Raw genomic sequence first — 25460 nt, forward strand, 5'->3', positions numbered from 1 at the left:
CTGCTAAACGAGTTAAAAAAGTCCTCACGCGAATTGTACGGGGTCGAACAAGACGCCAGAACAGAAATACTAGGTCATTTGAAGTCGATGTTTGGATTTGCGGTCGTGCAGCTGATGGAAAGAAATAGAGTCAAAGAAACTCGATCGAGATCATATATTCTATAGATGTTTGAAGAGTGTTGTTGAATTCGCGCAGAAGTCTTCTGATCCACTTGAACAGTTGAAGCACGATGAAACAGTTAACACATACATAGAAACGCGAGAGACCCAAAACGATGAATTTGTTAAGGGGCAGGGACACCCAACGACCGTTTTCTCTCGAATGCTTTTAAACGTTGTTTTAGGCTATCTGACCGGAGTACTTTAAAGCTCTGTAAGTTAATTTTAGATTGCGCTAAAAAATTTATCTGTTCGGTTGTTCTAAGGGAACTTGAGCATTTTCGAATTTATTAGGGCTTTTTTGTCCATTTCCCGAAAACCTTAGGTCTTATCGCCTTTCCGAAAATGATAGCTTACCTTTTTTCGGTACCCAAAACAACATTTTTAACAATCTGAAAAAAACAGACATTTCGAGAATGAAAGTTCGAGGATGAAACTTCGAAAGTTCGATGTGACAATTCTCTTAAGAAAATCAGAGGGGATTAAAGGCCTTCCGAACAGATAATTTACCGAATCGATCCGTTGGTTGCCCCTGAAGAGACCAGGCCACAAAAATCAAGGACATGGCATGGTAGGACATTGCAGTTCAACTGGAAAGATTGGAACCTGGCCATTGTACCTTTAAAGACCACTCATGATAAGAACAAGGCGGGTTGCACAACCCGGAATGGAATAATAAAAAGCCTGCTAGTTGCCAATCTCCTCCTTCCCAAACTTGAAGATAGTGGAGTTCAAACCCTGTTACAGAGTTCAACTGCTTGTTCTTAATACCCACAGCACTAGCTACTGACAGTATGAGCATTAAATCCGGTTTACAGATTGATCGACGAGTGAAAGATGTTGTTGGGCTGCTATTTCCCGTAAGCTTGACATATGTCAAAGAAAATCCTGTACCCGATCCGAGTTTCCCCCGTGGGTCTTTTATTGTAGAGGCAGATGCATTAATTCTGACAAGGCTGGAAAAATAAGCTATCGTTGCCTGTTGGGAATGACTAAGAAGTGGTGAGACATTTGTTGAGGCACCTCTGCGACCATGTTCTCCCCGCATGGATTCTGGTACTCAACGTGTAAAATCTGGTCGGCCGATTGCGAAGAAAACAACAAACAGGCAAGAGTTGCAGTTTGTTTTTCCGTGTAGCCAAATGCTTAAAGGAAACCTTAGGGTATTCCCTGATCATTTAGGACATTCTGTGAAAATTTATTCATGGGTTATTTACCGAACAAGCTTGGACAATAAAGGATTTATTACATGGCTGTCAGGGAAATTTATTTTGCGGTACACAGCAGGCAGTCCTAAGCGGGCAAGATAGCACCATCTTGCCCGCTCGGGTAGCCAATCACAGGGCAAGATTTGGCTCCTCTTGCCCGATGGTGAAGTTAACCATATAATAAGAGTGCAGCGCATACAGTAGCTTCACTTCGAGAAAGATATGCGTTTGTTTAGAGACCTACGTGTGTTTCTTGCGTCAGTCGGATCAACCATTTGTCTCTCGTGCTCGATGTTTAGGTTATGTCTCTCGTACCACATAATTCATATGTAGCTGCTTACAGACTCCTTAGATGCGAGTCTGTTGACTAATGTGCGTGTTGTATATGTCATTGTTTACCGTTGTACAGGCATAACGCCGGCTAGAAATAAACGTGTAATTATAACCACTAAATGAAACCATTAGGCAAAACGGCAAAAACATTTTCTCTTTTCAGTAAATACTTGAAGCAATTTACCTGTAGCGGCTTGAGGCAAAAGGGAGAAAAGTTGCATCGGTTTAGAGCTAATCCAAGGTGACTGAAGTGATTACCTAAAATTATTTCACTCATTCGTCATTTCCTAGTTTATTACACCAAGAATTTTCGTGTGTTTGATGATCACATGACCATTCCGCCCCACCCAATATCTAAGAAAACAGCCCTGGGAACGAGGTTGCACTTTTGTAGAGTTCGTCAACACTCAGTTATCTTTACGATGGTTAATCGGTTCGATACACCTATTGTCGTTCAAATTTATTAGCTCTTTTTGAGATCCCTGACTGTAAGTACGAGATTCTGATCTGTTGGAGATGATTCGTCATTTGTACAGGGACAAAGTGAATTTGAGTGGAAGTAACGTGTACTTAGCAACCAACTGAGTATATGGTGCTTTCACTCGCTGAGAAATATGCGCAATATCTTCGACGTAATTTGAAAGCATCAAATGTGTTTTGCATTCTACCATACACTGAGGAATTTGAGGATAAAGATTTGGGAGATCAATGCTGGAAAGTGATTGAGAAGCAGACAGAAGACGCTTTGAAGTCAGATGAATTTGTTAAAGTTGAGTAATCACTGGAAGAGACAGTTGTGAAGAAAGAAGGGTTGAACGTGAAGGACGTGGAACTCGTTTAAAGCTGTTGATCGCTGGGAAACAAAACAAAGTAAAAAGCAAGGTATAACCTCTGACGGTATGTAAATAAGCCATTTTGAGAGCTTTTGAGCATTATTTGTTGTTCATTACTTGTAAATTTGTAATTGATGCAATAAAATGTTGTGGTTCTCATTTATGGAGGGTTTTTTTTCGCAGGAATGGAAAAGGGCATGTTATTTAACCAAAACCGGTCGAGCGTAATGTTACTCCCCGAGAATAACTTTAGGCATATGATGCTGTTGTTTTGAGGGTGAGAGCATCGTGCATATTATGTATCGTCACGCAGTTGTGTGACATCTCGAGAGCCCGCAGTCAGAAGTAACTTAGAATTAATTCAGCAGTATCACATGTAAACTTCCCTTGTTTCACTTTCGATTTACGAGGTGACAACAACTGTTAACATGCAGCTCTCTTGAAACATTGTTGTATCGAATAATACTGCGAACAAGCCAGAGAATAACAATGGCAGTTGTTCAAGAGAACTGGCAGACGAAGTGTTCAGCTATCGCAGAGAGAACCACGTTTATTTTCAACAAGGAGTTGCTGAGCGATGTGAAATTTGTTGTTCCAGCATCGACTGGCGAGAGTGAAAGTAAGAAGGTGATCCCAGCTCACAAGTTTGTGCTTGCAGTCAGCAGTCCTGTGTTCTATGCCATGTTCTATGGTCAAATAGCAGAGACCAAAAACTCTATTGAAGTGCCTGACTGTGAGTATGAGAGTCTGTTGGAGATGTTTCGCTATTTGTACAGCGACGAAGTGAATTTGAGCGGAAGTAATGTGATGCAAGTGTTGTACTTAGCAAACAAATACATGGTGCCTTCACTGGCTGAGAAATGTGCCGAATATCTTGGACGCAATTTGAAAGGATCAAATGTGCTTTGTATTCTACCGCAGGCTCAGAAATTTGAGGTTAAAGCTTTGGAAGGTCGATGCTGGAAAGTGATTGAGGAGCAGACGGAAGAAGCTTTGAAGTCAGATGAATTTGGTACAGTTGAGCGATCGCTAGTCGAGACAGTTGTGGAAAGGGAAGGATTGAACGTGAAGGAAGTGGAACTGTTTAAAGCTGTTGATCGCTGGGTCACAAAAGAATGCAAAAGGCAAGGGATACCTCCTAACGGTGAGTCGAAAAGACGAATTCTTGGAGAGAAGATTGTGAAAGCGATCAGATTTCCATTGATGTCACAGCAGGAGTTTGCCTCAGTTGTCATCGATTCTCGTATTCTTACTTTGGATGAGGTTGGTGACATGATGAAACACTTCAGTGATTTGTCAGCAACTTCCTTGCCATTCATTCAAGCACCGAGGATTCCAAGGATGGATGCTTCAATTATCCATAGATGTCAAAGATTTCGACGCTTTGATACTGGTTGGGCCAGATGGGGTACGTCACCTGAGTGGCTCGATTTTTCCGTTAACAAGCCAATCATGCTACATGGAGTTCAACATTTTGGTTCTGAAGGTGGAAGTTACACGGTTTCTACAGAGGTTAAAGATACTACAGATGGCTCTTCTCTGGTAAAGCAATCAGGATCGTACGCTTCAGAAATAGACAAGACTTGTTCTTATTATGGTTTTTCTGTACTATTCGATCATCCATTTTGTTTGGTGGAAAACAAGAAGTACAAGTTAGAGTCGCTTGTCAAGGGCCCCAATTCATGGTATGGAAAAGGAGGAGAAACATATGTTGAGTCTGAAGGAGGGGTATTCACTTTCAGTAAAACAAGTGGCCAGATTCCTGTGCTGTTTTGGTCAGCAAGACGTTGTAGTACTATTTAGTGTATTATGACCCCGAAACGAGTTTAACCTTATATTAATTTATCTTCTATTTTAAACTTCCGTGATTCCCGGGAAGGCCACTATAGATCTAGTTTTGTTAAGCAACAGGCCAGTTTCCGGTCCTATTTTAGTCAGCAGGACGCTGTAATCACCGTTCTATGAAGTACATTATCTTCAGTCGTAAGGTATCGCTTTATGACCCTGCTCGATCGAATTGTTTGAAGTTAGACCTCAGTGACATGTTAAAGATGCGTTAATTTTTATTTCATGTATGGTTACTGAAATGTCAGTGGACGCTGCTATCAAAGATGACTGGGGCTGGAACTAGAATACGTACAAAAAGCGTGAAAGGGTGAGCGAATGGGGAAAGATGATCGTATGAGGGAAGTTGTAGTTTTCCGTTGCACGACTAACGTTTGCGTGGTTGACTGCAATAGAAGAGAAAAGCAAATTCATGTTTTCTACATCCTTCATGATGGAACACGGTGAACTTTGATCGAGTAATGGAAAATGCCTTTTTTTTGTGGCGGATGCTTTTCGTTTTTCTAGCACAAACGTTTATATAGCAGAAAGAAAAGAAATTTATAATTCATGAATGTGATAATTGAGGTTAAGTGTACAAAAGAATGTGGGAGTCACAGTGGTCTATGTGGCTAGCTTGCTCGAATCCGGATCGAGTGGTCCGGGTTTGAGCCCTGGTAGGGGTCATTATGTTATGTTCTTGGACAAAGCACTTTACTCTCACGGTGCTTTAATACGCCCAGCTGTATAAATGAGTACCGGTAAACTGTTGGGGCAACCTGACAGAATGCTGCCGGAGAATAACCTGTGTTGGAATACCATCCCATCTAGTGGGAGTAGGAAAACTCTTAGCCATTTCATGTAGCGATGTCAAATTTGTTGATAATGGAGTTTCACGTTTGTCTCACGATTTAGTGACTAGTGTATTTCGATTCTCGATACTTCCATCATTCTGGCGAGAATATTGTTTCCTTAATTAGCGTACGCTGATGTACCAGTCTTTTAATTCTACTATCCCTGTGGATATTGTTAGGGTGAAATCGTATGGGGATAGTTCACTCGACCCTACGTCTTCGCCAGTGAGGGTCTCGATCGATAATCTCTACCTCGTTCTAAAGTGGCTGGAGGCCGGTTTCGTGAGCTTACTCGTGTTTTGGTTTTTTGCAGTGTTGATTGGCGAAAGTTAAAGCGAGGTAACGGTTCCAAGACACGAAACAGCAGACGGCCGAGCAATGAAATGTCGTCACAAATGTTGAAAAGAAACGCGAGGAAGTACAGACAAAGCTCGAGTTCATTTTCAGTCTTGAGAGACACCACGCTGACATCGTATCGATGAGCTATAACTGAAATCATAGCGTGGCCAAAAGCCACGTCCCTACAAGACACTGTTCTAGACTCTTCTGCAGGTTACTTTTCCCATATTTCAACGTTGATCGCTTGGAAGACGAGGTTGTCTCGTATGCAGCCAGGATTTCGTTCATCTATCAGTATTACCTAAATTAATCCTAGCCGTATACCGAACGTTGCGCATATTTGAAGGTTACAATACTTGCTACAATATTTGAACGTCGTTCGGGCGTGTGCGGCCAGAGGTTGTCCTACAGAGCATCAAAACGAGTGCGACCGCCCAGGGGGGTACACCCAGAAAAGTTGGGTCGGGGTGTGCGGCCCGATTCCTTACCCTATTTATAACCAAATTAAATCTGGAAATTTGCCTAACCTATTTATGACCTGACCAAAAATTTGATACCCTATTTATGACCTGACATTTAAATCAATACCTTGTTTCAGACCTGCCGTAAAATTAGTTCCCTTAAGTTCAGACCAATGTTAAATTGCCGTAAACACAATTTCTTGTGTTATTGATAATGATGAAACTTAACTTTGTTAAAAAAACATACCAAATTTAAGACGAGTGCAGAAACCATACCCTATTTATGACCAAAACGGTTGAAAAGCCATACCCTTTGGGGCCGTACATACGTATAAAGTGGTAGTTAAATGTTGCTTGATAGAAGGCCATGGTGCGTGATTACATAGAGTGATTACAAAGTGTAGAGAGATGCTGTGAGTGTAACACAACATTGATATAAAACACAGAAGATGGTCAGGATCGAGCCCATGCAGGCCTCTCACAGCTTCTTGCCCGCGCAACGCCTCTAGTGGAAATCTTCTACCGTCGTCCGACATTTTGACGACCGGAACAGAAGTGTACCTCAACATGAATCATAACTGGCGTTTTTTTTGACGTAACTGGTACGCTTTGTTGTCATAGACCCGAACTACCGACGAGACAAATGCCATATTTGGACAGTTTCGACTTAATAACTACCTCCTCCACTTAATCTTCTGTTTGGCGCGATGGCTAAGGGTCCAGTGGTCCGGGTTGAAGCACTGATCGGCGTCATTTTGTTATGTTCTTGGGCGAGACAATTTATTCTCACCGTGCATCTCTTCACCCAGCTGGAGAGACGAGTACCGGAAAATTGCTGGACCAACCTGACGGAATTCTGGGAAGTAACCTGCGATGGACTAGCATCCCATCCAGGGAGAGGAGCTATACTAGCTGCTTCATGCTACAGAAACCAAAGCTAAGCACCGAGAGTTAAGGGACAGTTGGGCTTAAGAGGCCTCACTTCTTTCCATCTAACTAAAGAACTTAAGGCCTGGGGTGCTCGTCGTACCTATAAGGGGCTAAACAGGCAGGTTGGTACTTCTTCTGGTGTTCAGCCTCAAAAGCTCCACGGCGGGTGCTTTTACAGTACTTTTCAGGGTATTGAGCCGAAAACAAATGACAGGAGACAATGTTATGTGTTAGAATTGGTAACTCTTAAAGGTGAAAAAAATTCCAAGTCATGCCCACAAAGCAGGATCATGGTACCTCTTAGGGTTTCTTTTCGAAGTCTCCGACGAACACCCTCGTCCTTTTTATATGGGAGTCCACCCCCCCCTCCTCCCCCGCCGCTCCCCGGGCTAAAGGAAGTTGCCGCCGCCAATAACGACTCAGCATGAAGAATCGCGATCGGTTTCTGCTCTATACAAGAGGAGTCCTAGAGTGTCTCATAATAAGACTGACTTATCTGTTGCCTGCACATAATCTGTCTCAGCTAAATTCCTTTACCTAAATTTCTTTATGGCGCTGGAACGAAGTTATCCTAATTTTAAGTAAGCCAGACTTCGGTGAATTTATAATAATATTAAGGATATACACTAACATATGAATAATCGTTAGATGTTGTCCTTCAGTAGCATTTTAAATGAAACTGGCAAAAGTTCAATTGTAAAACGATATTAAAATCGTTTAAATATCCAAGCTTTCGCCGATCCACGGCATCATCAGGGATACGGAAACGTTTTTACTTTACATCTGTATGTAAGCCTTACGCGCAATATTTTTTCTTATCCCTGATGATGCCGTAGATCGGCGAAAGCTTGGATTTTTAAGCGATTTTTAATATCATTTTACAGTAGTGTAAGGCCTCAATTGAACTTTTGTCAGTTTCATGAACATATGAAAATCCCTCACGCTCTTTCTCGCAATACCTCCGCGCGATTTTCAACTGATTTGCACCTCTCATTTTCCAGTACAGTGTTAATGTTGCAGAAGACAATCGATCTCATTTTACCACGGCCTGCGCTATTGAAGACAACTGAAAAGACGCTTTTTCCCCTATTATTTGCCATTAAAAGGTCAACACATCAAAATTGGCCTACTACTGAAAATCTCGAAATCGAGCGTAAACTAGGCAAAGTTATTGCCACTTAATTAACACATTGGGTTTTCGTTGCGTTTTCATTACGTTTTCATTGCGTTTTTATTGCGTTTTCATTCATGCTGTGCTCCTAATCGAAAGGTCCAAGTATCGGCATCCCAGGCCAGTGTTTTTTATGTTCCTTGGTTACGAAGTTACCTAGCAACAGAATACTGCATAGTGTAACGCCTTTACGTTTTTCTATTCCAAGGTCGCAGTCCTTTTTCATAGCAGGTATTCCATAACTTTTCATTGTGGCATACATGCAGTAAAGTCGTGATAAATCATTATTTACAGCCTGTTCGATGGACCCATTGACTTATACCCATGATTGTAGTCTATATTTAATCTTGATGGAAGTGTCCTGACCGATGGCTAAGAAAACGCCTCGCTGTAGTCCAGATTCAATAGCTGGTGTCTCGAAGAGATGATAATGTGGTATGTTCTCTACCGCTAAATGGTTTTTCCTAACACTGTGCCAGTGAAGATCAGTTTTCCTTGAATTTAAACATCCCTCCTAAAATATGAAATCAAGTCTTTGGATTGCAAAAACAACAAACAACAATGGGCTATGAATACAGGAGATTGCGCGCTGTTCATATCTTTCTTACCTGGGGTAACTAATTGGATTTGGTGCAAGAATGAATCGCTCGATTAACACAGAAATAGCCATTATAATTTTTCTTAGAATTGTCCAATGGGGAAAGGCGCAATGGGGTTAACCCTATGTGAAAAACAAACCCGTGAGACAACGCCACATAACAACATCGGGAACTACGTGCTCTGCTCTTTGCGACAAGTGCGTGGGTTGTTTAACGTCCGCTGCTAACCATGTAACACTGAAGATGCATGAAACAAAGCCTACGGTTTTAAGTCCGGAAAACAAAAAATTATTCTTGGTTTTCATGTGACGTAGTCATATTCCAAAATTAGAAATTATCCTTCCTTCTGAGGTTTTAGTTTCATCAGATAAAAGACCCTGTAGGAACGTGACGTTTGACAATGTTTTAGCTCGACAGAGTTCTTCTTTTTGTAACAGAGCACTCCAAGCTTTTGCGTTGCGTGACATGAAAATGGCGGCCAGAAAAGACTGTCGCGTAGGTCAAAAGACGAGTTATCGCTTTAGTTTTTGTTAAATAAACGGTGCTTGCACTAGAAGAAGCATTTATTTCAATGTGTCGGAGAACTAGGGTAAAAATTTTCGTTTCAATAGCAAAACTCAATGACGGATGTTTTTGTTATTTTACGGTCGCCATGTTTGTGCCCCTCCGAAGGGCACAAACATGGCGTCTCCATACAAAGCTCTATAAATTTGGATGACACGCTTCTGCGAATAACGGGCGAATGAAAAACAGCAGAAACCTGATTCTTGGCGAGGTTATTTATATAGCAATCATCTATCATATTCCAGATTCTTGAATTTATTTATTGAATGGTTACGATTTTTAGTTTTGATCACATGACTGGTGAAAACCGAGAATAGACGAATGTATGGAAAACTAAAAACAGTTTACTTTCTAGCACGGCTCCATTCCTCAAATTTGATATCGTAATCCTTCTTCTAGTATCTTAACTTAGCGATTATAAATTGTTCTTAAATTTGCCATCAGATTCTTATACAAGCACTGTCATTTCTAACGCTGTTGATCAGCCGTCAAGAAGGCTTCCAAAACCGTAATAAGGTCTGCATCGTTCAGTCGCCTTTCAGAAAGACCGAAATTCTCTGAAGAGGCCAAATATATATATATATAAAAAAGAAAAGCGGGAAACTTCAAATAATCAGTTCCCGGATTTTTTCATACAATCAGTTCCCGGACTTTTTTGGCGCCAACAAACAATTGAAAATCGAAGGTCATTTCAAAAATCAGCTGCCGTTGTGCATTAGCTTGCGTTCACACTAAAACGAGTTCGAAAACAAAGAACAAAGACGTTACCGACAAAAGGACGAACTTGCCAAAATGGGTATGCCAAATTTTCAAAGGCCTTTGTCTCCAGCTCCGCTTGCGCGGCCCAGACTGAAAAGTCACGCAGTTGTGTGACATCTCAAGAGCCCGCAGTCAGAAGCAACTTGGAATTAATTCAGCAGTATCACACACAAACATTTCCCTTGTTTCATTTTTGAGTTTACGAGGCGGAACAACTGTTAAACTTGAGCTTCCCCAAAACATTGTTGTATCGAATAATACTACGAACAAGCCAGAGAATAACAATGGCAGTTGTTCAAGAGAACTGGCAATCGAAGTGTTCAGCTATCGCAGAGAGAATTACGTTTATTTTCAACACGGAGTTACTGAGCGATGTGAAATTTGTTGTTCCAGTATCGAGTGGCGAAAGTCAAAGTAAGAAGGTGATCCCAGCTCACAAGTTTGTGCTTGCAATCAGCAGTCCTGTGTTCCATGCCATGTTCTATGGTCAAATGGCAGAGACCAAAACCTCTATTGAAGTGCCTGACTGTGAGTATGAGAGCCTGCTGGAGATGTTTCGCTATTTGTACAGCGACAAAGTGAATTTGAGCGGAAGTAATGTGATGCAAGTGTTGTACTTAGCGAACAAATACGTGCTGCCTTCACTTGCCGCGAAATGTGCCAAATATCTTCGACGTAATTTGAAAGCATCAAATGTGTTTTGCATTCTGCCGCAGGCTCAGAAATTTGAGGATAAAGATTTGGAAGATCGATGCTGGAAAGTGATTGAGGAGCAGACAGAAGAAGCTTTGAAGTCAGATGAATTTGTTACAGTTGAGCGATCACTAGTGGAGACAGTTGTGAAGAAAGAAAGATTAAACGTGAAGGAAGTGGAACTGTTTAAAGCTGTTGATCGCTGGGCCACAGAAGAAAGCGAAAGGCAAGGGATAACTCCTGACGGCGAGTCGAAAAGACGAATTATTGGAGAGGAGATTGTGAAAGAGATCAGATTTCCATTGATGTTACAGAAGGAGTTTGCCTCAGTTGTAATCGATTCTCGTATTCTTACTTTAGATGAGGTTGGTGACTTGGTGAAACACTTCAATGATCTCCCAACTTCTTCTTCACCATTTATACAAGCCTCAAGGAAGGACTCTTCAACTGTATATCGACGTCAACGATTCTGGGTCTTTCGTAATGGTTGGCTATACGTTCCGTTCCGGCCTGACTGTATTAATTTTTCCGTTAACAAGCCAATCATGCTACATGGAGTTCAGCATTTTGGTTTTGAAGGTGATAACTACACGGTTTCCACAGAAGTTAAAGATACCACAGATGGCTCTTCTCTGGTAAAACAATCAGGATCATACGCTTCTGAAAAAGACAAGACTTGTTCTTATTATGGTTTTTCTGTACTGTTCGATCGACCAGTTTGTTTGGTGGAAAACAAGCAGTACAAGTTAGAGTCGCTTATCGAGGGTCCCGCGTCATGGTATGGAACAGAAGGACAAACATCTGTTGAGTCTGAAGGAGTGATATTCACTTTCTGTGCTTCACCAAATAGCAATTCTTCAACCTGTGAAACAAGTGGTCAGTTTCCTGTGCTGTTTTGGTCTGCTAGACGTTGAAATACTATTTAGTACTATATTTTTTCAAGGTCTTATTTTATGACCTTGGAACGAGGCTTCTTTTAAGTTAGACTTCCATGACTTGTTAAGGGTCATTAATTATTCATTAATTACTTGACAATTTTCTAATCATTACTACATTCTACGTTGAAAAGTTAGTGAATAATGCTATCAAAGACGACTGGGATTTGAACTAGAATACAAGTGTGCGAAATTTTATGTGACCCTGCCGAAAGGTATTGTGGGAAGTCGTAGTTTTCCGTCACTCATACCAGGATAGAGAAAAAAAACTTTTTTGTGTATAGAAATTCAGTGCGTTTATGGTTTCTTGCTTGCCGTTGAAACGCTGTGAACTTTGATCACTGTGATAGACTGAGGCCTGTTTATATATGCTATTTTGGTTAATTACATGGTGAATTACTATTTGGAATTTTTTCCTTTGTAGTGTCTTTTTGCATCACCCTGGTCAAGTTGATTACTTTTCCGCTTCCATTAATTACTATTGCATGTAAACATTGTTTGACTGAAAGTGCGCTGAATACTACCATTAAAGATGTGTAGGACAGCATCCAGTAAGCTCACATTAAAAAAAAAAGAGTCTATAATCGTAGTTGTATTGCAAGAGAGGTTCTGTGTGGTCTGTCTACGAGACATTTCAAATAATCTAGGGGGTTTTAATCTGCAAAATATTAACAACAATTTTTTCATTTTAATTGTGAAGAGTAGTGGATTTGCGCTACAGAGATGAAATTAAAATATCATGAAGAAGTCGGGGCATAATGAATACTCTACCAGTTGAGCTTTAAGTCGGCACGTAAGAGGAAAACCCCAAGCTCTAGCTTGCGTAGTAATAATTATGTATGAAAAATGATAAGTCACAACTGTAACTGTGAACTTGAATGTAAGACAAGAATGTATCTTGCCGTTTGTGTAGTAACGTAGAATTTTGAAAGTTCAATAAACAGGAATGGAATCCATATCCTTTTCATACCTTACTTAAAACTACTCTGACGATGTAATGAGCATGAAATCTGTTTATCATTTCTTGAGCCTCTTCTTTGAACTCTTTAGTCTTGGGCTGGCCTTACAACTTCATCCTCGCTTCCCCCTCGTTTTCCATACTGATATCCGACATGTATATCGTAGAAGTTTTGTATTGAGCCTAGATAGTGTTCAAAATTAAGGAGGAATCTCTCCTTAGTTTTACATGTGATACAGGTGTTGTACTTGGTCCCTATACTCGCTGAGAAATGCACGGAATATCTTCGACGTAATTTGAAAGCATCAAATGTGTTTTGCATTCTGCCGCACGCTCAGAAGAGGCTGTAACGTCAGAGAAAGAGTTTGCCTCTGTTGTAATTGAGTCTGAAATTCTTTCTTGGTAGAGGTATGGTGACATGATGAAACTCTTCAGTGATCTCTCCCAACATCTTCTTTACCATTTATTCAGGCCCCAAGGATTCCAAGGATGTCAAAGATTTGGAGCCTTTAGGCCGCCGGATAAATTTCGTTTGGGATCCTCGTACGGTGGGTCACCTGACTGTATTAATTTTACTGTCACCAAGCCAATCATGCTACATGGAGTTCAGCATTTTGGTTCTAAAGGTGCAAGCTACGCGGTTTCTACCGAAGTTAAAGATACCACAGACGGTTGTTCTGTTGTAAAAACAATCGGGCTTGTACGCTCCAGAAAATGGCAAGGATTTTTTTATTGCTTTTCTGTGCAGTTTTATCGACGGGCTTGTTTGGTCAGGAAAAAAAAGAAATACAAGTTAGCGTCGCTTATTAACGGTCCCACGTCATGGAAAGGATTAGGGCACATTCCTTTGGGGTGATCTGGATCAGGATCAGTGATCCAAGATCTGTCTAGATCATGGTACATCAAAGGAACTGATGAATCTATGGCCAAAGTGGATTGATCAGTTTTTTTGATGTACCATAATCCAGACAGATCTTGGATCACTGATCCTGATCCAGATCACCCCAACGGAATGTACTCTTAGAAGGACAAAGATGTGTTGTTTCTCATGGAGTACTATTTACCTTCCGTTCATCGCCGTGTGCCAACAATAGAACCAGTAAAAAAGTAGGCCAGTTTCCTGTGTTGTTTTGGTTAGCAAGACTGAAACGTAACTATTTATTACATTATTTACGTTTTTAAGGTCTTTCTTTATGACGCTGGAACGAAGTTATCCTAATTTTAAGTAAGTCAGGCCGATGAATTTCATAATAATATCAAAGACATACACTAAAATATGAACGTCACGACTTTACTGCATGTATGTCACAATGAAAAGTTACGGAATACCTGCTATTAAAAAAAACTGTGACCCTGTAATAGAACAACGTAAAGGCGTTACACTACGTAGTATTCTGTTGCTAGGTAACTTCGTAACCGAGGAACATAAAAAACACTGGCCTGTGATGCCGATACTTGGACCTTTTGGTTAAAAGCGCAACATGAATGAAAACGCAATGAAAACGCAATGTGTAAAGTAGCAATAACTTTGCCTAGTTTGCGCTCGATTTCGAAATTTTCAGTAGTAGGCCAATTGTGATATATTGAACTTTTAATGGCAAATAATAGAGAAAATGGCGTCATTTCGTTGGTCTACAATAGCGCAGGCCGTGGCAAAATGAGATCGATTGTCTTCTGTAACATTCACACTGTACTGGAAAATTAGAGGTGTAAATCAGTTGAAAATCGCGCGGAGGTATTGCGAGAAAGAGTTTGAGGGGTAAATCATTATTTACAGCCTGTTCGATGGACCCATCGGCTTATACCCATGATTGTAGTCTATATTTAATCTTGATGGAAGTGTCCTGACCTGCTCTTTGCGATAAGTGTGTGGGTTGTTTAACGCTCGCTGCTAACCATGTAACACTGAAGATGCATGAAACAGAGCCTACGGTTTTTTAAAGTCTGGAAAAAAAATTATAGACGAATGTATGGAAAATTAAAAACAGTTTACTTTCTAGCACCGCTCCATTCCTCAAATTTGATATCGTAATCCTTCGTCTAGTATCTTAACTTGGCGATCATAAATTGTTCTTAAATTTGCCAGCAGATTCCTATACAAGCACTGTCATTTCTAACGCCGTTGACTAGCCGTCAAGATGGCTTCCAAAACCGTAATAAGGTCTGTATTGTTCAGAAAGACTGAAATTCTCTGAAGAGGTCAAATATATATGTAAAAAAACGAAAAGCGAGAAACTTCAAAGAAGATAAATTTTCATTCATTCAGTTCCCGGATTTTATTGGCGCCAACAAACAATTGAAAAGTAAGTCATTTCAAAAATCAGCTGCCGTTGTGCATTGGCTTGCGTGTACTCTAAAACGAGTGTGAAAACAAAGAACAAAGACGTTACCGACAAAAGGACGAACTTGCCAAAATGGGTATGTCAAATTTTCAAAGGCCTTTGTCTCCAGCTCCGCTTGCGCAACTCTGAGTGAAAAGTCACGCAGTGGTGTGACATCTCAAGAGCCCGCTGTCAGAAGCAACTTGGAATTAATTCAGCAGTATCACATACAAACATTTCCCTTGTTTCGCTTTTGAGTTTACGAGGCGGAACAACTGTTAAACTTGAGCTCCCCCGAAACATTGTTGTATCGAATAATACTGCGAATAAGCCAGAGAGTTACAATGGCAGTTGTTCAAGAGAACTGGCAGTCGAAGTGTACAGCTATCGCAGAGAGAACTACGTTTATTTTCAACACGGAGTTACTGAGCGATGTGAAATTTGTTGTTCCAGCATCGACTGGCGAAAGTGACAGCAAGAAGGTGATCCCAGCTCACAAGTTTGTGCTTGCAATCAGCAGTCCTGTGTTCTATGCCATGTTCTATGGTCAAATGGCAGAGACCAAAAACTCTATTGAAGTGCCTGACTGTGAGTACGAGAGTCTGTTGGAGATGTTTCGCTATTTGTACAGCGAGAAAGTGAATTTAAGCGGGAGTAATGTGATGCAAGTGCTGTACTTGGCGAACAAATATATGCTGCCTTCACTTGCCGAGAAATGTGCCGAATATCTTCGACGTAATTTGAAAGCATCAAATGTGTTTTGTATTCTGCCGCAGGCTCAGAAATTTGAGGATAAAGATTTGGAAGATCGATGCTGGAAAGTGATTGAGGAGCAGACAGAAGAAGCTGTGACGTCAGATGAATTTGTCACAGTTGAGCGATCACTAGTGGAGGCAGTTGTGAAGAGAGAAGGGTTGGTCGTGAAGGAAGTGGAACTGTTTAAAGCTGTCGATCGCTGGGCAAGAGAACAAAGTAAAAGGCAAGGGATAACTCTTGACGGCGAGTCGAAGAGACGAATTCTTGGAGAAGAGATTGTGAAAGCGATCAGATTTCCATTGATGTCACAGCAGGAGTTTGCCTCAGTTGTCATCGATTCTCGTATTCTTACTTTGGAAGAGGTTGGTGACATGATGAAACACTTCAGTGATGTGTCAACAACTTCCTTGCCATTCATTCAAGCCCCAAGGATTCCAAGGATTGATGCTTCAATTATCCATGGATGTCAAAGATTTCAAGCCTTTATGCCGCCGGATAAATTTCGTTGGAGATACTGTGAGTCACCTGACTGTGTTAACTTTACTGTGAACAAGCCAATTATGCTACATGGAGTTCAGCATTTTGGTTCGGAAGGTAGGAACTACACGGTTTCCATAGAAGTTAAAGATACCACAGATGGCTCTTCTCTGGTAAAACAATCAGGATCGTACGCTTCAGAAAAAGACAAGACTTGTTCTTATTATGGTTTTTCTGTGCTGTTTCATGAACCAGTTCGTTTGGTGGAAAAGAAGGAGTACAAGTTAGAGTCGCTTATCACAGGTCCCAAGTCATGGGTTGGAACAAAAGGACAAATATCTGTTGATTGTCAAGGAGTGGTATTCACCTTTCGTACTTCACAGGATCACTTGTATAGAACCAATGAAAAAAGAGGCCAGTTTCCTGTGCTGTTTTGGTCAGCAAGACGTTGAAGTACTATTTACTAGTGTATTATTTCGTTTTAAGATCTTTCATTATGATCCCGAAACGAGTTTAACCTTATGTGAATTTACCTTTTATTTACCTTCCGTGATTCCCGGGAAGGCCACTATAGTTCCAGTAAAACAACGGGCCAGTTTCCAGTCCTTTTTTGGTCAGCAAGACGTTGCAGTCACGGTGCTACGTAGTACATTATCTGCAGTGGCAAGGTATCGCTTTATGACCCTGCTGGATAAAATTGTGTTAAGTTAGACCTCCGTGACATGCTAAAGATGCATTAATTTTTATTTCATGTATGGTTACTGAAATGTTACCGAACGGTGCTATTAAAGATGACTGGGGCTGGAACTAGAATACGTACGAAAAGTGTGAAAGGGTGAGGAATGGGGAAAGATGAGGGAAGTTGTAGTTTTCCGTTACATGACTAACGTTTGCGTGGTTGACCGCAATAGAAGGAAAAAGCAAATTCATGGTTTCTCCTTCCTTCGTGGTCGAACACTGTGAACTTTGATCGAGCAATGGAAAATGCCTTTTATTGTGACGGATGCTTTTCGTTTTTCTAGCTCAAACGTTTATATAGCAGAAAGAAAAGAAATTTATGATTCATGAATGTGATAATTGAGGTTAAATGTACAAAAGAATGTGGGAGTCTCGGTGGTCTAAGTGGCTAGCTTGCTCTAATAATCCGGATCGAGCGGTCCGGGTCGGGGTCATTATGCATGTTATGTTCTTGGACAAGGCACTTTTCTCTCACAGTGCCTTAATACACCCAGCTGTATGAATGGGTATCGGTGAATTGTTGGGGCAACCTGACAGAATGCTGCCGGAGAATAATAGAGTAATAGAATAATAGAATAATAGAGTGGGAGTAGCAAAACTCTTAGCCATTTCATGCAGCGATGTCAAATTTGTTGATAGTAAAGTTTCACATTTGTCTCACGATTCAGTGACTGGTGTATTTCGATCCTCGATTCTTCCATCATTCTGGCGAGAATGTTGTTTCCTTAATTAGCGTATGCTGGTGTGCCGGTCTTTTAATTCTACCATCCCTGTGGTTATTGTTAGGGTGAAATCGTAGTGGTGATAGCTCACTCGACCCTTCGTCTTTACCAGTGCGGGTCTCGATCAATAATCTCTACCTCGTTCTTAAGTGGGTGGCGGCTTTTGGGCATGCTCGTGTTTTGGTTTTCTTGCAGTGTCCATAGGCGAAAGTTAAAGCGAGGTAACGGTTCCAAGACACGAAAAGGAGACGGCCGAGCAATGAAAGGTCGTCAAAACTGTCGAAAAGAAACGCGAGGAAGTACAGACAAAACTCGAGTTCATTTTCAGTCTTAAGAGGCACCACGCTGAAATCGTATCGATGAGCCGTAACTGAAATTATAGCGTGGCAAAAAGCCACGTCCCTACAAGACACTGTTCTAGACTCTTCCGCAAGCTGCTTTTCCCAGATTCAAACGTTCATCGCTTTGAAGACAAGGTTGTCTCGTATGCAGCCAGGATTCGTTCATGTATCAGTATTACCTAAATAGACCATTTTACAGTTGTCTGTTCAGTGACCTGGCCTTTGTATCTCAGCGAGGCTAGAGTTGACCTTGTTTTGATACAGACCTCACTGCTTTTGTCATGTAAATGCACCTAGTTAGCATCAGAACAACTTGTTTTGCCCAACAAAAGCAGTGAGGTCTGTATCAAAACAAGGTCAACTCTAGCCTCGCTGCCATACAAAGGCCAGGTCACTGAGCAGACAACTGTAAAATGGTCTATTAACCCTAGCCGTATGTCGAAAGTTTGTCATATTTGAACGTTGTTACAATTATTGCTACAATATTTGAACGTCGTTCTGGCGTGTGCGGCTGAGCCGCACACGTCAGAAGTTGTCCTGCAGAGCGTCAAAACGTATGCGACCGCCCTCGGGGGTATTCCCACTAAAGTTGGGTTGGGTTCTACTGCCCGGTTCCTTACCCTATTGATAACCAAAATCTGGGATTTTCCCTAACCTATTTATGACCTGACCCTTAAATCAATACCCTGTTTCAGACCTGCCTTAAAATTAGTTACCTTAAGTTTAGACCAATTTTGTTTACTGCAATTTCACATTGCAATGTTAAACTGCAGTAAACATAATTTCTTGTCTTATTGATAACGATGGGGCAACTAATCGAATTCAGTTGCATGGTCGAAGAGCTAATTGCTCGATTAACACAGAAAGAGACATAATAATTTTTTTCTTAGAATTGCCCAAAGGAGAAAGGCAAAATGGGGTTAACCCTATGTAAAAAAACAACCCGTGAGACAAGGCTAGACCACAACATCGGGAACAACGTGCCCATTCTCTTAAGAGGTCAAATATAAAAAAAAAAAAAAAAAAAAAAAGAAAAAGAAAAAAAGAAACGAAAAGAAAAGCGAGAAACTTCGAAGAAGATCAATATTTGCGTTCACGCTAAAAACGAGTTTGGAAACAAAAAAAACAAAAACAACAAAAAAAAAAAAAGCAAGACGTTACGGACAAAAGGGCGAACTAACCAAAATTTTGGAGCTGAATAGGTATAACAAATTTTCAAAGGCCTTTGTCTCCAGCTGATCCAGAGCGAAAAGTCACGCAGTTGTGTGACATCTCAAGAGCCCGCAGTCAGAAGCAACTTGAAATTAACGAGGAATAAAACACAAATAGCGGTGATAAACATATTAAACTTACGCATTTTAATAACTTGACGTTTCGTATGCTACGCAACATACATTTTCAAAAGTGGAATAAAGACTGCTACAATTTTTGAAAACTATATAGGAAATGTAAATAAGGGTTCTGGAAACGAGATCCACAGGTCACAACATCAAGTGGGATCATTTTGATATTCTAGCTTCTGGTAAAACAGATTATCATTGTAAAATTAAAGAAACTTTGCTCATCCAAGAACTTAAGCCGGCTCTTAATGTAAACGTCAGCAGTGAGAAGCTGATACTTTATTAATAAGCTTAGGCTTTTATTGTTTTACTGTTAAGAAACAGATGTTTCTTAATCTCGCAATTTGAAAGCATCAAATGTATTTTGCATTCTTCCGTACGCTGAGAAAAATGAGAATAAAGGTCGAGAAGATCGACGCTGAGAAGTGATTGAGAGGCAGACAGAAGAAGCTGTGGCGTCAGATGAATTTGTTACAGTTGAGTTATCACTAAGTCGAGACAGTTGTGAAGAGGGAAGGATTAAACGTGAAGGAAGTAGATCTGTTTAAAGCTGCTGATCGCTGGGTAACAGAACAAAGTAAAAGGAAAGGGATAACCCCTGACGGCGAGTCGAAAAGACGAATTGGGGAGGAGATTGTGAAAACCATCAGATTTCCATTGATGCCAGAGAAAGAGCTTGCCTCTGTTGTAATTGAGTCTGAAATTCTTACTTTGGAAGAGGTTGGTGACATGATGAAACACTTCAGTGATCTCCCAACATCTTCGTTATCATTCATTCAAGCACCAAGGATTCCAGGGATGGGTGCTTCAATTTTACTACATGGAGTTTAGCATTTTAGTTCTAAAGGTGCAAGCTACGTGGTTTCTGTAGAAGTTGAAGATACCACAGATGGTTGTTCTGTCGTAAAACAATCGGGCTTGTACGCTGCAGAAAAGGACAAGGAGTTTTCTTATTATTGCTTGTTATTGCCAGCTTGTTTGTTGGAAAACTAGAACTAAAAGTTAGCGTTGCTTATTAATTCCGGGCTCCACATCATGGAAAGGATTAGGATACATTTCTTTAGGGTGACCTGGATCAGGATCAGTGATCCAAGATCTGTCTGGATCATGGTACATCAAAGGAACTGATGCCGAAGGAACTGATGACCAAAGTGGATTGATCGGTTCTTTGTCACAATGAAAAGTTACGGAATACCTGTTATTAAAAAGGACTTTGACCCTGGAATAGAAAAACGTAAAGGCGTTACACTACGCAGTATTCTGTTGCTAGGTAACTTCGTAACCGAGTAACATAAGAAACACTGGCCTGAGATGCCGATACTTGGACCTTTTGGTTAAAAGCGCAACATGAATGAAAACGCAATGAGAACGCAATAAAAACGCAATGTGTAAAGTAGCAATAACTTCGCCTCGTTTGCGCTCGATTTCGAAATTTTCAGTAGTAGGCCAATTTTGATATATTCAACTTTTAATGGCAAATAATAGAGAAAATGGGGTCATCTTATTGGTCTACAATAGTGCAGGCCGTTGTTAAAATGAAATCGATTATTTTCTGCAACATTGACCTTGTACTGTAAGATTAGAGCCGGCAAATCATTTGAAAATGCAGCGGAGGTGTTGCGAGAAAGAGTGTGAGGGGTAAATCATTATTTACAGCCTGTAAAATGGACCCACTGACTTATACCCATGATTTTAGTCTATTTTTAATCTTGATGGAAGTGTCCTGACCGATTGCTAAGAAAACGCCTCGCTGTAGTCCAGATTCAATAGCTCGTGTCTCAAAGGGATGGTCGTGTGGTATGTCCTCTACCCCTAAATGGTTTTTCCTAACACTGTGCCAGTGAAGATTAGTTTTCCTTGAATTTAAACATCCCCCCTGAAATATAAAATTAAGTCTCTGGATTGCAAAAACAACAATGGCCTATGAATACAGGAGATTGTCCGAAAGTTGTTCATATGTTTCTTACCTGGGGTACGTAACTAATCGGGTTTGGTGCAAGAATGAATCGCTCGATTAACACAGAAATAGTCAGTATAATTTTTCTTAGAATTGTCCAAGGGGGAAGGCGCAATGGGGTTAACCCTATGTGAAAACAAACCCGTGAGACAAGGCCACACCACAACATCGGGAACTACGTGCTCTGCTCTTTGCGGTAAGTGTGTGGGTTGTTTGACGCCCGCTGCTAATCATGTAACGCTGAAGATGCATGAAACAGGGACTATGGTTTCAAACCCGGAAAAAAGAAACTATAGACGAATGTATGGGAAATTAAAAACAGGATGCTTTGTAGCACAGCTGCATTCCTCAAGTTTGGTATTTTCAAAGGCCTGGCAGGGCTTTTGCCCTGACTCAGACTCAGACGTCACGTACTTGCAATTGTGTGACATTTCAAAAGCCTACAGTCAGAAGCAACTTGGAATTAAGGTCATTCCTCACATTTGCATTGTGCATCCTTACTGCGCATAATTTATGGCGTCATTAGCGCGCGCTTGTGCACGCGCATATTGAAAACATGACGGATTTGCCTTGATATTGAGCTCTGTCAGTTGAAAAATGGCTCTAGCTCACCAACGAGCATGGGCACCCCAATTATTTTTCCAGTCGTTGTAATCAACTAATCATAAGCTTTGCGTGAGAAAAGACTGATCTAATTTCTATTGCTGAAAATTGAATAAATAAGAAAAATAGCAAATACACTGTGGTCTTTTCTGTTTTGCAGTCGGTAACCACGTCAAGAAATTTGGTTCAAATTTTTAATCAAGGATTTAGCTTTCTGTCTGAATCAAACTTAAACGTTTATTTGTGGTCCGACACAATGTATTGACTGTAGTTTAATGCGTGTTCTTATGAGTCCGGGCTTACAAAGATGTTACAATTACTGGGAATGCGTTCTTATAATAAGCCTTAAATAATGCAAAAATGGGGCATTTTCAATGCCTCACCGCTCCTTAATGAGCATGGGCACCCCGCTTTTTTATTTCAAAATTGAAGTTATCATATGACAAATATTCAGTGGACAAAGTTTGAACAAAAATCTATCGTCACTTTTATTTCGGAGGAATTACCTTAATTCAGCAGTATCACAAGTAAATATTTCCCTTGTTTTGCTTTCGAGTTTCCAAAGCAGAATTGAGCTCGCTAGAAAAATTGTTGTATCGAATAATACTGCGAATAAGCCAGAGAGTTAAAATGGCAGTTGTTGAAGAGAACTGGCAGACGAAGTGTTCAGCTATCCCAGAGAGAACTACGTTTATTTTCAACACGGAGTTCAACACGGATAAAGATTTGAAAGATCGATGTTGGAAAGTGATTGAGGAGCAGACGGAAGAAGCTTTGAAGTCAGATGAATTTGTTACAATTGAGGATCGCTAGTCGAGACAGTTGTGGAAAGGGAAGGGTTGAACGTGAAGGAAGTGGAACTATTTAAAGCTGTTGATCGCTGGGCCACAGAACAGATTAAAAGGCAAGGGTTAACTAATGACGGAGAATCGAAAAGACGAATTCTTAGAGAGGAGATTGTGAAAGCGATAAGATTTCCATTGATGTTAGAGAAGGAGTTTGCCTCAGTTGTCATCGATTCTGACATTCTTACTTTGAAAGAGGTTGGTGACTTGGTGAAGCACTACAACGGTGTCTTAACATCTTCTTTGCCATTTATACAAGCCCCAAGGAAGGCTTATTCAACTGTTCATCGATGTCAACGATTCCGAATCTTCCTTAATGGTTGGTCATACGGTTCGTCCCCTGACTGTATTAAATTTTCCGTTAACAAGCCAATCATGCTACATGGAGTTCAGCATTTTGGTTCAGAAGGTGGTAACGACACGGTTTCCACAGAAGTTAAAGATACTACAAATGGCTCCTCTCTGGTAAAACAATCAGGATCGTACGCTTCAGAAAAAGACAAGACTTGTTCTTATTATGGCTTTTCTGTAAAGTTCGATCGACCAGTTCGTTTGGTGGAAAACAAGCAGTACAAGTTAGAATCGTTTATCAAGGGTCCCGCATCATGGTATGGAAAAGAACGACAAACATCTGTTGAGTCTGAAGGAGTAGTATTCACCTTCTATGCTTCGCCGGGTAATAATACTGAGCACCTCTGAAAGAATTGGTCAGTTTCCTGTTTTTTGTTGGTCAGGAAAACGTTGAAGCTTCTAGTCAGTACATTATTCTCCTTTGTAAGGTCTTTCAGTTTATGATCGTGGAACGAGTTTAACCTAAATTTAAGCTAGTCTTCCGTGACTTATTAAGGGTAAATTAATTTTTAATTGGATTACTTTGACCGTCTGCAGTCAAAATTTTCTAATTGTCATTAAATGTATGCCACACTGAAAAGTTATCGAATGCTGCTTTCGAAAAAGATTGGCCGCTGAAACCAAAATAGTGTGCTCGACAATGCCGAAAATTATTCTGGAAAGTCGTAGTTTTCCTTCACTGAACTGAAGTTGACGGTTTCTCACCAAGATAGAAGAAGAAAGCTGAAATGCCTTTATTCATGGTTTCTTCCTTCGCGCTGAAGGCCGTGAACTTTGATCACGCACGGGAGCCATAATCGGGGTGACAATGTGGCTACCCATAGACCTTTCCATATTTGTACGTAAGCTTATAGCCCTTTGTCAGACGACCTTTCTCGAAATACCAGTATATAGCATAAAAAAGGAAAACCAATCACCGTGATTTAAGTTTCATTAAAAAAAAAAAGATGTAGTATTAAATCGAAAGATTGAAAACTTATAATGCGCTTCATCTAACAAATGCTATTTTGGTTCAGCCATTGCCAGTTTTCATATGACCATCTCCGAAGTAAAAAATCGTTATGATGTTTTAGTTTTGTCAGATATAAGTTTCAACAGGGTTCTTCTTCTTGTAACAGAGCATGTTTGAATTTTCAAGCTCTTGGCATTATAATTATATAAAATGGCGGCCTGAGAAGGCTGTATGTAGGTGAAAATATTTTAAGTTTTTCCAATTTGAACAACCCGTGCGTTAAGAGCTTATTTTAATGCGTCGTCTAAGCCTTAGAGTATAATAACATAAAATAAAATCTCTCCAAATAACGCAGGTATGAAAAACCGTTAAGACCTAAATCTTAGTATCAGCGCACTGCTATCATATCCCAGATTCTTGACTTATTTTATTGAATGGTCACTCTCTTAGTGATTGCATGAAAACCAGCAACAAGTGCTCGAGGAACAAGCAAAACTATCTGGAATATTCACTTTAATAGAGAATGAGACACGTTCTTATAACGGTTTTAATGTATTGTTTGATTGTCCAATTGCTTTGAAGAAAAATGACAGGTACAAGTTGCTGTCCCAAACTGACAAGGGTCCAGCCCATTGTATGGAGTAACACTGAAGAGAAATATCTGTCGAGTTTCGAGGAGTACTATTCTCTTATTCACCCTTCGTGCTTCGGGCGGTAACACTTATCCAACCGCAGCTCATTTTCGCGCTTATTTTTATTTCTTAGTGAAAACTTCTTTTCATAAAGGTTTCCGAGTTGCATATTAGTATATATGGAGCTCATGTCAAAGCAGAACTAAGTTCGTTATTTTCGTCGGCGGGGTTTTTCCCATTTCATAACCCTGGAACGACTTCCACTTTATTATTTTTTTTTTTGACATTTTATGTTTTTCTAACAGTACAATAAAATACATTTCCTACAATACTACATACTTACACTAATAACAATACACTATGTCACATACGGCTAATTACATAACTTACTTAAGGTATTTATAATACTGGTTACTTACACCACTGTCAATTACAATACTATTCTTACACTATTCGCATCCTTTTTTTCTTAATTGTTATTATATTACAGTGACACCTAATATATACATGTAGTTTTTTTCCCTATATGTACAAGCTTACAGTTAAATAATAAATATGAAATTAAATATTAATTAACCATAAACATCAGCAGCATATAAAATTAAAGTAAAAAGGCCCACGTGCGATAAAATTTTGGGAGTGCCTTTTTTGCAGTCGCATTCTCTTTAAGAATTTCAATTTCTTCGGGGATGAACGATAGAGAGTTTTGAAAATCTAAAACATCTCCGCGAAGGCTTGTGCAGAAAATACACTATTTGGCTCTCAGTAGAGAATAATTTAGGACTTGCCAATGCTTTGTCCTATC

The 25460-nt window shown here is 40.3% G+C and overlaps 3 protein-coding genes across 3 annotated transcripts; all 3 read left to right on the forward strand.

Annotated features, from left to right (window-relative positions):
• The first annotated feature begins 750 nt into the window (after nt 1-750).
• On the forward strand, nt 751-18049 carry LOC145491772 (BTB/POZ domain-containing protein 6-like). Its single transcript, XM_081471031.1, has 2 exons — nt 751-5550; nt 17856-18049. The coding sequence occupies exon 1, from the start codon at nt 3023-3025 to the stop codon at nt 4334-4336; it is 1314 nt and encodes a 437-aa protein (XP_081327157.1). The 5' UTR covers nt 751-3022; the 3' UTR covers nt 4337-5550; nt 17856-18049.
• On the forward strand, nt 8397-13278 carry LOC145493051 (BTB/POZ domain-containing protein 6-like). Its single transcript, XM_081472454.1, has one exon. It carries the CDS (start codon nt 10319-10321, stop codon nt 11639-11641), a length of 1323 nt encoding a protein of 440 aa, XP_081328580.1. The 5' UTR covers nt 8397-10318; the 3' UTR covers nt 11642-13278.
• On the forward strand, nt 14903-17336 carry LOC145492187 (BTB/POZ domain-containing protein 6-like). The gene has a single exon (XM_081471528.1). The coding sequence runs from the start codon at nt 15286-15288 to the stop codon at nt 16624-16626; it is 1341 nt and encodes a 446-aa protein (XP_081327654.1). The 5' UTR covers nt 14903-15285; the 3' UTR covers nt 16627-17336.
• Nucleotides 18050-25460: the final 7411 nt, after the last annotated feature.

Source organism: Orbicella franksi, chromosome 7 (genome assembly GCF_964199315.1).
Source record: "Orbicella franksi chromosome 7, jaOrbFran1.1, whole genome shotgun sequence".
NCBI lineage: Eukaryota > Metazoa > Cnidaria > Anthozoa > Scleractinia > Merulinidae > Orbicella > Orbicella franksi.